At 42.0% G+C, this 14600-nt stretch overlaps 1 protein-coding gene across 4 annotated transcripts in view; it reads left to right on the top strand.

The window, feature by feature from the left end:
- Window positions 1–14600, top strand: part of CLIP1 (CAP-Gly domain containing linker protein 1) — a 122798-nt gene that overhangs the window by 92519 nt on the left and 15679 nt on the right. For all 4 annotated transcript variants that reach the window (XM_059139600.1, XM_059139599.1, XM_059139601.1 and 1 more), the window contains one exon: window positions 2636–2756. In XM_059139600.1, coding sequence (XP_058995583.1) covers window positions 2636–2756 — 121 coding nt within the window. The remainder of the gene's footprint in view (window positions 1–2635; window positions 2757–14600) is intronic.

The raw sequence follows: 14600 nt of genomic DNA, 5'->3' as shown, positions 1-14600 counted from the left end.
CTCAGTGCTTGTAGCTAAGTGTTCCTTCTATGCTATTTATTAGACTGGTTTTAGGAAAATTCTTAGCTTTGGTTAGCTAAGTCCTATTTTCAGGTGGGGAGAGAATATGTTTCCCCCAATATATAATTTTAAATCTTGGGGAAAATGATACAAGCAGTTTAATTGTTGTTCTTAATTACTCACCTGACACAGTAATAAATCTAGAATAGATTTAGCATGGCCATTAATTGATTTATAATAGACTTGTAGGTAGAATGTTTGCAAGTCAGTGTGAAAAATACGTATTTGCATCCCGGTTTTAAAACTGGGATAGTCTTCTGTCATGTAGAAAGAAAAGTAGCTTTAAAAATTGTTAGAAATACCTTAAGTATTTTCAGAATGGTTCCCTGGAGTATTTCCGGAAATTGGGCTGTAAGAGCCTTCTTCCTGTATGGAATACATGTACCCGCTACACTCTAAAGAAAAATGGAAAGGTGTTTCTATATTTGTGACAGCTGAGGTCCATCGCCAGATTTAACTCCAGTTCTCATGCTTCTACAACTTATTGGATTTAAGATTTGGGGAAAATCTCTTGCTTCCCTTCTCTAAGCTTCAGTTTTCTTATCTTTAAAATATAGATAATATTAGCCTCATTGGGCTTTGAGGATTGAGAAAGTGTTCATGAAAGCATTGTATAGATTTTATGTTGAACCAATAATTCTTTCATAGATCAATACTTTAGAAAATTTTGTAATTTCTTTGACTTCTTCTTTTAATTTTCTTTACTGTGGGCTCTTAATAGAAACCAAGGATTTAAAAAACCATTAAGGGGCACATGGGTGGCTCAGTTCATTAGGTATCTGACTTTTGATCTCATCTCGGGTCTAGATCTCAGGGTCCTGAGTTGGGCTCCATGCTGGGTGTGGAGCCTACTTACTAATCATAGTAATAATAATAATAATCAGCCATTAAAAGATGAAACTCTTGGGGCACCTGGGTGGCTCAGCAGGTTGGAACCTCGGCCTTTGGCTCGGGTTATGATCCCAGAGTGCTGGGATTGAGCCCCATATCGGGCTCTCTGCTCAGCGGAGAGCCTGCTTCCTCTTCTCTCTCTCTCTCTCTCTCTCTCTCTGCCTCTCTCTGCCTACTTGTGATCTCTGTCTGTCAAATAAATAAATAAAATCTTAAAAAAAAAAAAGATGAAACTCTTTAAGAGACAGCAGGATCACAGACTTACCACTGACCATCTACCCAGATGCTAAGTCCAAACCAAACATCTCCCAAGGAAGGCAGTGACAGCTGGGAATTTAAAAAAAAAAAAAAGATAAGTAAAATCTTTAGATTTGTCAAGAATTGATGGACTTGGGCCAGAAGGCGAACTTTAGCTATTGTGTGTGTGTGTATCCATAATTAAAACCAACTCTCCTAGCTTTTGAATGACCTGAGGCTTAAATCTCTTCTGTTTTTCCTCACTTGGTATGTAGACATCTCTGTAAAAGACCTCATTTAATGTGCTAGGACAGTTTTTGTATAAATATATTCCCCTAAATCTTACCCCACTAGGCATTATTATAGGTGGATGGAGAATTAAAACTCAAAAAGAAAAAAAAAAAAAAAGAACCTGAAGATGCCAGGCATTGCCACCCATTAAACAATTGAAGTTAAAAATAGATGTGTTCCTGCATCAGCAGATGGATTCATACCCAGAGGACTTGATTCAGGATTCAGCCGTGTGTGACAGCTCCCTAAACGGAGTTTAGCCAGCACAGACTTAAAATTCATAGTGGCATTAAAATCTTCTATGATGGAAAACTAAAATCCAGTGATCAAACAAAATATTTTCAATATCCACGTGTCAAGGATAAGAATTTGAGATGTATATTTTGGATAACTTTAATATTGGGAAGATGTCTAACACATAGGCTTAGCCTGTTCACGTTTTATATGCTGATATTTGTGACGCAGGTCAGCAGGCTGTATTTTTATTTGCTTCTTTTAATTACAAAGTAACCTCGTGGAAATAATACAATCAAAATGAAACACCTGTTATGTAATTGGAAAACCGCATTTCCTTTGGGCATTTCACCTGGAGAGATGTCCTAAAAATATACTCCGATTCATGCTAGCACTTGACCCTGACAGATACTGGCAAATAGGACCATTAGATTTTTATTTCTGCCAGAAAAAAAAAAAAAAATAACCCAACAGATTACAGATCTGTGCAGTCAGAACAGAGTACCTTGACAGCAAAGGAAAGCACTTTATCAACATAGTGGGTTTTTGTATAATTTTCTAATGGAAATAGTCCTAAAGACAAGAGGACTGACCATTTCACTTGTCGTTTATTTTATAGTAACAGTGCCTTTTGTATGGGGAGTGTTTAGATAGAAATGGGTGAGTGTGGGTGGAGAGAGGGTGGATATAGTGTTTATTAGGTTTAAAAAGAATGTAATAATTGTGGGCGGCAGTCCTCCTCCCGAGGGGTTAAAGCCGTTTAGCCTCTCCTGCACGTAGATACCGCTGCCTCCTGTTCTTATAGATCCTATCAGGCACGTGACCCAGATATATTTTCCTCAGTGCTGTGAAGCCCGTCGTCTCCCACAGTTTCCTTGCCTGTCTTGTTTCTATGGTAACCCTGCACTCACTGTCCTTGCAGAGAAACCCTCAAGCAGGCAGCAGCTCAGAAGTCCCAGCAGCTTTCGGCATTGCAAGAAGAGAACGTGAAACTTGCTGAGGAGCTGGGGAGAAGCAGGGACGAAGTCACAGGTCATCAGAAGGTCAGTGGGCCTGGGGGGGAGGGTGCCTAGCCTTGCCCTGCTCCTGCCCGCTGCCCTCGGCAGGGCGCTTGGAGGTCCCTTGGTGTGGTTGTGTGGCTCCAAATGGGGATTCCAAGTTGCCTGTGTGATGTGTCTTCTTGCCTTCAAGTGTGCTGCTGTAGGACTTAGGGTGGGAGTTGACAGATTTTCTTTAAAAAAAAAAACAAAAAAAAACCCAAACCAAAACAGACCAGTAACAACATGGGGAACTTGCAAGCAAGTAGAAAATACGATCTTTATTAGACAGTCTCATAGCATTGCATTTAAATGGAAAGGAAGGATCTCGTCTCCCTACTATTACTGCCTGGATTTCAAAATTACTTTTCTCTTAAGGTTCCTTTTCTCTTTCATCGGAACTGGTTTGAAGGAAGCAAATTCCCAGGATAGGGACTTGGTGTGGGGGTTGGCAGCCGTTTTTAAATAGAACTCTGCTTTTCTTTAAAAAAAAAAAAAATTTTTTTTTAAGCATTTCCTAATGAAACTGTGTACGTATGTGCAATTGTGTGTGTTGGTATGTGTTATGTGCTATGTGCTATCCCCAGAATGGGCGAGAAGCTCACCACAACCCATTGGCTTCCGTATTTAAATCAGAAAGATTTGTGATAAGTTCATTAAACACTGAAACAAAACTGATTTTAAAGAATACCATATCCTGCTTTTTATTCTTTCTGAGTTGAATCCCAGTGCTAAATGGCTCGTCACATCTGGCCTCAGCAGATTCCTAAAATGAGATTTTAAAGAGAATTTTTACCGGGTGGTCATTAATTCTTGGTTTACATTTCAAGAGAGTCCCCCCCCCCCCACCCCACATACTTGGCAAAGATTAATTCTCACTTACGATGGAGTAATTTGGGGTAATTTACATGGAGTTACCCATTGACGTGGTGCAGTTTGTGGTGAAAGCACTTTTTGGAGTTGATTTCAGACTTTAAATTCTTTATCATAGTTTCCCACAATATTCTTCAGAAAAGAAATGTCACATCTCTCCAGACTCCAGGATGGCGATGACGCTTTTGGTGTTAATAGCTCACATTTACTGGCTCTTACTATGTGAAAAGCACAAATAAATGACAGCTATCATCTCACTTAATCTTTACAATAATTCTGGAAGATGGCCCTGTCATTATTTCTACTTCTAAAAGGAACACGAAGATAGTAATCTGCTTACCCTTGTTTAGGTAATAGAGTCAAGAAATGTTTGCCATCTAATGACTTGGGTCAGGAAAAGTTGACTTACATGGGACTACTGCCCTCTCCTTTGGTCAGTATATGAGAAACTGGAGTTCATGAAAATAGAAGCCCTTTGACCAGAGGAGGTCCTTTTTTTCCTGGCACAAACTAGAGCATCTAAACATATTGTAGCTCTCTCGGGGTGTCTGTAAGTTCTTGCAGGAGAAGGATCTCTGAGAGGGGCGTCTCACTTGACCTCCTGGAGCATGTCTGGTAGAGAAAGCAGATTCCATACGTGGGATGAACAGAGAGATCATCCCTTCCTCTCATGTTGTGACCTTAACTGGGCTGTTGATTACATTCCTTGCTTCTGTCACTCAGAACCGGAAAGCAGTGGAAGGAGGCATCATGCTTCCTCGGACAGAGCTTTGCAGGGCTCGCTGCCTCCCATGCTCTTCCCTTTTGCATGTTGGCATTTGAATTGCCTTCCTTTGGAGAAGGATTTGAAAGTCAGTGACTTCGATGGGTGTTACCCAATAGGTGTGCAAAGATCAACTAAGAAAAGTGACTTCCCTTTAAAGGACAGATTGTTAGGCCCTTTGTAGTTCTGTGTTTTACTCTGAGGAGAAATAAACGGGCATGAACTCAATAATAGGCTTCAGTGGTCGAGCTTGTTAACAAGGATATTGATCACCAAGGAGGACTAGGGTAATCCTTCCCTTGAAATAAATAAATACAAATATAAATATATTTTTTTAAGATTTTATTTATTCATTTGAGAGAGAGAGAGAGATCACAAGTAGGCAGAGAGGCAGGCAGAGAGAGGGAAGCAGGCTACCCGCTGAGCAGACAGCCCAATGAGGGGCCCGATCCCAGTACTCTGAGACCACGACCCGAGCTGGAGGCAGAGGCTTTAACCCACTGAGCCACCCAGGCGCCCCAAATATAAATATTTTATACACACACACACACACACATAATGTCTGTGTTTTTCATTTCAAAAGTAGTGGAGAGACTCACCCATCCAAAATAATTTAGAAGCAGCCTTAGTCTACAGAAGACTGATTAATTCACTGGCTCTGTTACTCTTACTGTGTAATCTCCAGGAATCTAGAGTACTGCTTACTTCCATAAAATTACAAATTTCACTCCATTACTTACTGTAGTCAAGCCGAGTTATTGATCAGCTATGTTTAGAAATATACTACAGAGCCACCATGTTGGGAAAAACCCTGCTTTAAGAAAAAAAAGAAAGATTTTTAATTGTCTGACTGCGGGATCATTACATCCTAAACTTAAGACAGTGGAGAGGAGGCTGACAGGGCATGGGTTAAATATTGACCCAGAACCTGAGTTCTATCCTGATTCCTTTTATTAGTAGCATCATAATTCACTGAACAATTATCGAGAGGGCGGCTTTGTCTGTTTCACACTCATCACAACATACCTCTGAGATAGGAAGGTTTTTTTTTTGTTTTTTTTTTTTTTAAAGATTTTATTTATTTATTTGACAGAGAGAAATCACAAGTACACTGAGAGGCAGGCAGAGAGAGAGAGAGAAGTAAGCAGGCTCCCTGCCGAGCAGAGAGCCCGATGTGGGACTCGATCCCAGGACCCTGAGATCATGACCTGAGCCGAAGGCAGCGGCTTAACCCACTGAGCCACCCAGGCGCCCGGAAGGTTTTTTTGAAGATATGCTGAGGCTCAAAAGTCGACCAGTTTGCTAAGGACACTGCTAGGCAGTGGAGCCAAGACCTGCATGCCCCTCGGACTAACTCGGGGGCTTGTACCCTGCTCCTATCCTATACAGACACTAAAACTTACTTCCACTTATTTCATAATTATTACTGTTATGGATAAAAAAAGAAAGAAAAACTTATGAGCTAGGAATGTGGTAGGTGGGGGTCAAGCAATGCTATAGAAATGTACTCTCGGTTTATTGGATTGTTGGGTTTTTTACTTCAATTTTTTTTTTTTTTTTTTGCTTAGAAAGCCCAAGACACCCCAGAATCTGTTGTGAATCTTCAGCATCTCACTGGGATTACTTCCTTCAATATGAGGGCTGTTTGATTTACTGTCTGTCCATTGGATGGGAGCTCATTTATCAAAATAAGAGAATTCCTTCCTTCCTGAGACAGTGATTTTGTAGAACCTACTCTCTTTTTATGAATTTTAAAAGATGTAGGATATTCTGAGATGAGGAGGGTTGGTCCAAGTTGGAGAGTGATGTTAGTTTCCGCTTTTAGAGAGGAATTCTCATTTGCCTTGATTGACTGGTGGGCATCGTGCGCTCCCGGGTGAAGAAGGATTGTATCTTGGAGTTGGAAGGACTCCTCTGTTCCTGATCCTCTGGAACAGAGCTGGTAAAACCGGAAACAAAACCCACGTGTGTGTATTCTTTCTCATCTGCTCTCCCTAGCAGACATTGTCCTTTCCAAAGGAAATTGTGGGAGTTGCCTTTCCCAAGTGGGGTACTACTTATCTTGTCGGGGGAGGGGAGCAAAAATCAGGATCAGCTGGGATCGCAAGAGGCTTGCTATATCTGGCATCAACAGTGACAGAAATCTTTATGGACAGTCACAGAGTGCTCTATCTTTGAAAAAGGAACATGCTAGATTGAACTGTATGAAACTGCTCATTTTGCAATTTCATATTGTTCAGCCTCGTGGTTAACATAACTTACCTCTTCTTGATAAACGACGATTATGAGGATTGTCCTAATTATATGATTGACGCTGACTGTTGGCTTTCTCCTTCACTTTTCTGCCTGATGGCATGACTGGTTTCATGCTGCTTTAGGGTGTGTGCGCGTGTGCGTGTGCGTGTAAATACATGTAACAAGCTTTACTGTTTCAGCCACTTTACAGTGTACGATTTAGTGGCATTTGGTACGTTCTTCCTGCAGTGCGGTCATCACGTCTGTCTAGTTCCAGAGCGTTTTCATCACCCCAAAAGGAGAGCCCCTACCTGTTGAAGCAGTTGCTTCCCATCACTCCCTCCTAACCCTGGCAAACGCTAATCTATGTGTTGTCTTTGTGGGGTTTTTGCCTTTTCTGGATGTTTCCTATCAGTGGACTCTTAGAGCATGTGACCCTTTGTGACCCACGTTTTTCTGTCAACGCCCTGTTCTCATGGTTCTTGGTGTTGTAGCAGGTGTTTGGGGCTGAGTGGTATTTGTTGGATGCTGGTACCACGTATCGTTTGTGCACCCACTTGGGGTGTTTCAGGTCTCCTTCCTACATTCCGACTGTCACTGTCCCTCCCGAAGTCTGCACGCCTGCCAGTGGCCACAATGTCTGTTGGCCCCTTTGGATTTTCTGTGGGTTGGGAAATCCTCCTCATTCTCTTGAAAGTGGCTTTCTCTTTCTCTCTCTCTCTCTCTTTTTTTTAAATATTTTTATTTATTCATTTGACAGAGATCACAAGTAGGCAGAGAGGCAGGCAGAGAGAGAGAGAGAGAGAGAGAGAGAGTAGGAGGAAGCAGGCTCCCTGCTGAGCAGAGAGCCCGATGCGGGGCTCAATCCCAGGACCCTGAGATCATGACCTGAGTTGAAGGCAGAGGCTTTAACCCACTGAGCCACCCAGGTGCCTCTCTTTTTTTTTTTTTTTTTTTTTTTTTGAGGTTTATTTGTTTATTTTAGAGGGTGGGGGCCGGAGGGGCAGAGGGAGAGAGAATCTCAGGCAGATTCCCTGCCAGGCACGGAGCCCCACGTGGGGCTCCGTCTCAAAGCCCTGGCATCATGACCTGACCTGAGCTAAAACCGAGAGGCGGATGCTCCGCTGACTGCGCCGCCCAGGCGCGCCTTGAAAGTGGTTCTAGATCTTGCCATACTGTTCACACTTACAGCCTGATCTTCTTTTCTTTATTTCCAAACTTTTCAAAGGAGTAATATTTTCTGCCTTTAATTTCACCTCCCATTTTCTTCCCAGTCCCTCGTAGTCCGCTTCTCGCCACACCAGTGCACTACTGAAATGACTCTTGCTTGACTCATCACTTACCTAGTGATGGCACAAGTGCGTGGCTTCCTTTCCGTCCTCTGTGAACATTTGGTATCACCACCTACATTCTTGACTCTCCTCTTTTTACACCTTCCACGCTGTTGGCTCATGTTTCTCCTGCCACACCTGGTCAGCTGACGTTCCCATGTCCACTCTGACAGCTCCACTCCCCCGTCCCTATGTGGGAAACTTCTCCAGGCTCAGGGCTAGCTGCTTCCTGCTCTGTGTTCAGGTAGAAGTCTCCGCAGTTCTCCGTCAGACGCACGACACTGTGTTGTAGCTATTTCTCATGCTTCTCCCCACACAGGCTGTGAGATGGTGGGAACCACAGTGCATAGTATGCAGGTTTGAATGAATAAGCGAGTGATTAGACACATACCCCGTTTCAAGCGGAGAAACCTTGACTACTCTTTCTACTTTTTTTTTACATGATGTCAGTTCCTTCCAGTGTCACAGAGTTGTGCTTGCCAGAAGCCTGATCACCAAACGAGCAGGTCACATGCCCTCTGTGGGTACTGGAAGCATACAGGGCAAAATGAGGCAGGGTCATGTTGTCTCAAGATTAATGGAAAGATACAGAGCAGCATTTCCTATGATAGAGAATACTAAAAGTAATCATAACAATAGAAGTTCTTCTACAGAAATAGCCACCTGAGGTAGTTACTTCTGAAATGTCTGAGACATGATTTCCCGTGTATTCCTCCTTGTAAGGATTGCAGATGCACCGAGCTGTCGCTATGGGCACAGCGTTGATTTCTCCCTCCAACTGCCATCCCAGTTATTTGCAAAATGAGGTTACAGTTGGTTTGTAGAAACTGGACAAGGATTAGATCTCAATAAGTGCTTTATCAACACTTGTACAGCAAACGCAGTCTACGGAAAATTGGGGTTACCATTTAGATTGACTTATGAATAATTGCCTGCAAATGTTAAACAAGCCTGGATTCGCAAATGTGACTGTTGAGAAACGGAACACTGCTTTTAAGTAAACTCTGCTGCCCAGCATGGGGCTCTAACTCCTGACCCCAACATCAAGAGTCACATGTTCTACCAACTAAGCCTGCCGGGTGCCCCAAGGCAACACTGTTTTTAGCTTGTCATAGTTTATTTTAGAAGACAGTGAACATTAGCCATTGTAATTTTAATCTGGGCTCAGAGACTTCTGGGCAGGTAGGGCTGAGTGAAACTGATCATGGAATCTTTCTTCCTCAATACCTAATGAAGTGAACATACTCTTCTGGTTATTAAAAAAAAAAAAAGTCTCCAGGAAAATCGAGCAAAGCCAATGGGCCTCATGCTGTAAATATTAAAACTGACAACCAAGAGAAGGAACATGACTGTGGTTTGACTCTTTTGACACTGTTCGCAGTGGTGAGAGAAAAGAAAATGTGTAGCAAAATCCAGATAATTTTTTTCTTTTTTTTTTTTAGAGTGGGATGGAGGGAGAGAGACAGAGGCAGAGAGATAGAGAGACAGGGTGGAGGGGCAGAGGGAGAGAGAGAATCCCAGGCAGGCCCCATGCCCAGCCCAGAGCCTGATGTGGGGCTCAGTCCCACAATCTTGAGACCATGACCTAAGCCAAAATCAAGGGTTGAACACTCAACCGAGCCACACAGGTGCCCCAGAATCCTGAGAATTTTTACTCTACTTCTCCTCATCCTTATGCCAAACTCAGTTTAGGGAAAATTAGATTGAAGAGGTGAATAGTCATCCTGGAAGAAAAGTCACAGAAGAATCTTAGAGGCTAGAAGCTCTCTTTGACCGTCTCAGGATTCTACCAGCGGCAGGAAGAACTGCCGGTTATCATTTTCCATAGGTAGTCAACAAAGAGTGGCTTAAGTAAAAGGAAGAGGAGGGGCGGTTCCTATCAAATGATAAGTCCTCAGGTGCGCAGTCCAGCTGAGTTCTCAAGAAGGTCCTCAGGAACCCTCCCCTTCCTTTCTGCTCTCCTGTTGCCCTTAGCGTGGACCTTGGTTACCAGGGCTCTTACACCTCCAGGGATTGCGAAACTTTCCAGGAAGAAGTCAGGGAGGGACAAAGTGGGGAAAGGCTGAAAGGCCTTCTCTTTACATGGTTTTGTCTTTTAATTTGGAGAGGAAAGTTCTGACCTCTGTAATAGTATCGTGTAACCACCTCCAGCCATAAATGAGGCTGCATTCCACTCTCTGGGAAGGGAAGGCAGCAGAGGAGGTGAGACTAGATGGTAAAAAAGACAATTTTGTAGTATCTGCCCGAGACGGAAGCCTGAAGACATGTTCCTGCAGCAGTAGGATCCCCTTTGTTCAGAGGGGGCGCTAAAGGGAAAATCCATGAAAGAGACCTCCAATAGACTGTGCATGTCCCCTTAAAAGCACTTCCTCCAGCCTGGTCCTCCAGCCCTCCAGCTATAGAGATGAATGGGCAATGGAGCCCGGTTTTCCTGTCGTACCTTGGAGAGGGAAGATTAAAAGTCTCAGATAAAGTAGGTTGGGTATCTGGGGAAAATGAATTTATATTACATGTGAACAAATGGAAGGTCTAGGTAGAGCTGCCTGTAGTAAGATGAACCGTTGAATGCCTTTTGCACCAAAAGAAGAAAAAAAAAAAAAAAAGAAAAGAAAGGGACACAGGAATCCAAAGAGAGATGAGGAATTCAGGCCATGAGAAAACATTACCCAAAGTGGAATATTGCTTTGTATTATATAAAAACTCCAGTGACTTAAATAAAACAAGGGTTCAAAGAGATGATGAAATGACACAAGTGGAACAGAAGACGTGAAAAGTTAAGGAACTGAGTGAAGACCAAAGAGCACCGTGTCAGGACTGTGAAATAAGTCAGAAAGGAACCTAATGAACATTTCTAAACATCTGAAGGAAGGGCTTGAGCTTGTAGTCCTAATAAAGAGGGGAACAAAGATACTGAGGAGTTGGAGGATAATAGCTGTGGAGGACAGAGATAATCCGAATTAGGATAATTACCATCTCTGCAGCAAGGAATTCAGCATATGTAACAGAAGAAAATGTTAGGAGATACAATAAGGAAATTTCCCCGTGTGAGGAAACTGAGTCTGCACACAGGAAGGACATGGTGGGTTGTATAGAAGCTCAATTAGGAAACCCCCGGGCTGGTCGTGGTGGTGGAGGACACCGGTACGAAGCCATTGACACCAAAGCAGACACTGATTATTAATGAAATTCAGAAATCTAGAGGTAATTCTGCCCAGGCAGAAGAGGCTTTTAGGTCCCCCAATAATAGGTCTGTGATCAAAGGAGCGAGACTGATACAAAGTGAAGGTCAAGCCAAGCTTTATTTCGCGCCAAGCATGGAGAATCAAACCAACCATTCGGGGCTGCCTCTTACAGAGAGGGTGATCCCTTCCTGCCTCACAGACTAACTTTTATAGAGCAAAGGCCATGTGGTTGAGTCTGGCCAATGAGATTGTAACACACAGAGAAAGCTGCACAGTCATGCTAGGTCACACACGGGTGGCCAATTGAATTACACTTCACCTCATACTAGCTATTTGAACTAGCGTATCACCTTGGTCAGAATTGGTGCCCAAAAGGCGGGGGCCAACACTCCTTGGTAGCTAGGGAGACAGTATGCGCACCCCACTGATTGGATGTCTCCACCTGGCCCAACTCATCCCTGCATCTGGGCTCTGTTATCTCTACCTGACCTGACCCACCCTTGTGGGGATTTAGCTAAAGATTTAGCTAAAGAGAAATTATGGCAAAAAGGCCTAGTGTGAGCACTAAATGCAAGTGAGTAGACAATTAAGCTAACAGCTCAGGGAGCTGCAGATACAGAATAGAGTCATGTTTCACCTTGATTTGGAAGTTATTTCAAACTTTGCAAAAAGTTATAAAAAGAGAACACAGAATACTCATATACTGTAAGGAGTTGTTTTTACCTAACCACAGTGCAGTTACCAAATTCAGGAATTTGTAACACTGTTATTTAATGTACAGGCCATATTTCTGTTTAGGCAGTTGTCCCAGTAAAGGTCCTTTATATTTCCCTCTCCACCCCCCATCTGGTACATGATCCAATCCAGGATCATGCATTTCATTCACTGACTCAAATCTCTTTCATTTTCTTTATCTGGAATGCTTCTGCCATTCTTTGTCTTTTATGAATTGACTTTTTTTTTTTTTTTTAAAGAATAGACCAATGATGATGTATAAAAGCCTTCATTTTGGGTTTGTGTGATGGTTAATATGATGGTTATGCATTTTTAGCAGGAAGATAATGTGTCCTTCCAAGAGGCATGTCATGTTGCTTTATCCCATTTATTGGTAATGTTAATTTTGATCACTTAGTGAATGTGAGTTTAAAACACTTGCAAGATAAAAGCAGGGAGGGAAAAGGAGAAAAACCTAGACAAATATACAGAGAGAATAGGACTAACAATACATGAGGTGATAAAGTGGAAGAAAGCATCCAGGAATAAAAATCAGAGATTAGGGGCGCCTGGCTGACTCAGTGGGTTAAAGCCTCTGCTTTCGGCTCAGGTCATGATCTCAGGGTCCTGGGATCGAGCCCCGTATTGGGCTCTCTGCTCGGTGGAGAGCCTGCTTCCTCTTCTCTCTCTTTCTTTCTCTGCCTGCCTCTCTCCCTACTTGTGATCTATGTCTGTCAAATAAAATCTTTAAAAAAAAAAAATCAGAGACTAAGTTGACATGTGTGTGCACTGTGTTAAGAGCTACTTCATATGTATTGGGCTCACTCAGCCCTAGTCCCCTGCCCTGTGGCCACACAGTCACACAGTCAGCAGCACTCTTGACAAAGAACCATCATATCTATGTGTGTGTGTATTTGAAAATACAAATGTGTGTGTGTGTGTATTTGTGGTTACAACAGATTTTCAGGATATGAGGTTTAATATACAAAAGTGAAATCACTGTTTTATATGCCAGCAATGAACAAGTGGAATTTGAAATTGGAAACATAATACCACTTATATAAAGCTAAAACTTAAGTCTTCACTATAAAGCTATGGTAATCAATACAGTGTGAGACTAAGAAAATAGAGCAGTAGAACAAGGGCTCAGAAATAGAGTCACATAAATAGGCAACTGATTTTTGACGAAGGTGGAAAGACAATGCAATGAAGCAAAGATTGTTTTTCCAAGAGGTAGTGCTGTAACAAGTAGACATCCACATGCAAATAAATGAATCTGGACACAAATATTACATCCTTTACGAAAACTACATTGAAATGGATCATAAACCTAAATGTAAAATGCACAACTATAAAACTCCTAGGAAAGAAGATTAGGGAAAACCTAAATGACCTTGGATACAGTGGCGACTTTTTAGGAACAAGACCACCAATGAAATGAGCCACAAGAAATAATTGATAAGCTGAACTTTATTAAAACTTAAAACTCTTGTCTATGAAAGACAATGTGAAAGAGAATGAGAGGACAAGATTTGGAAAAAGTATTTACAAAGGCTACATCTGATTAAGGACTGTTACTCTAAATATACAAAGAACTCTTTACACTCAACAATAAGAAAATGAATAATCCAATTACAAAATGGATGAAAATCCTGAATAGACATGTCACTAAAGAAGATATGTAGGTGGAAATAAACATATGAAAAGTAGCTGAACATCATAAGTCATTGGAGAATTGTGAATTAACAATGAGATAATATGATACAACCATCAGAATGGCCACAATGTAAAACATTTGGCAACACAAGTACTGGTGAAATTGTGGAGGAACTGGAACTCTCATTCACTGCTGGTGGCAATGCAAAATGGTATAGCTGCTTTGGGAGACAGTTGAGTTTCTAACAAAACTAAACACACTCTCACCATAAGATCCAGCAGTTGCGCTCCTTGGTATCAACCCAAATGAACTGAAAATTTAAATCCACACAAAAGCCTGTGCATGGCTGTTGATAGTAGATTTATTCACAGTTTCCAAAAACTTGGAAACAACCAAGATGTCCCTCAATAGGTGAATGAATGAACTTTGGTCATCCAGATGACAGAATATTATTGAGCACCAAAAAGAAACGGCCTCTCATGGCCATGACACCACATGGAGGAACATTAGATGCATATTACTGAGGGAAAAAAGCCCATTTGAAAAGGCTATGTATCATATGGTTCCAAAGATAAGACATTCTGGAAAAAGCAAAACTATGAAGACAAGAAAAAGATAGTGGTTGTGGGAGGGGTAAAGTGGGGGCAAGAGTGAATAGGGAGAGTACCAAGGATTTTTAGGCCAGTGACACTATTTTGGTTATACTACAATGGTGGCTGCATGTCTTTATACATTCATGGAAACTCCTAGAATGTACACCACCAAGAGCAAACCTAAGGTAAACTGTGAACTTTGGGTGTCACTGTAGGTTTAATGCTTGTAACAAATGTATTACTGTGGTGTAGGATGTTAGTGTGGGAGGCTGTGCATGTATGGGGACAGGGAGTGTGTGAGAAATGTCTGTACTTTCTGTTCAGTTTTGCTATGCACCCAAAACTCCAAGACATAAACTTTATTAATTGGGAAAAAGTTTGTAATTTACCCATAATAACATTAAATGTAAATGGATTAAACACTGATTTAAAGAGTGTTGGCAGGGGCACCTGAGTGGCTCAGTTGGTTAAGAGGCTGTCTTCAGCTTGGGTCATGGTCCCG

The sequence above is a fragment of the Mustela lutreola genome, chromosome 11 (genome assembly GCF_030435805.1).
Source record: "Mustela lutreola isolate mMusLut2 chromosome 11, mMusLut2.pri, whole genome shotgun sequence".
Classification (NCBI taxonomy): Eukaryota; Metazoa; Chordata; class Mammalia; order Carnivora; family Mustelidae; genus Mustela; species Mustela lutreola.
Note: the sequence above shows the minus strand (reverse complement) of the source record. Positions and strands in the feature narration are given on the sequence as shown.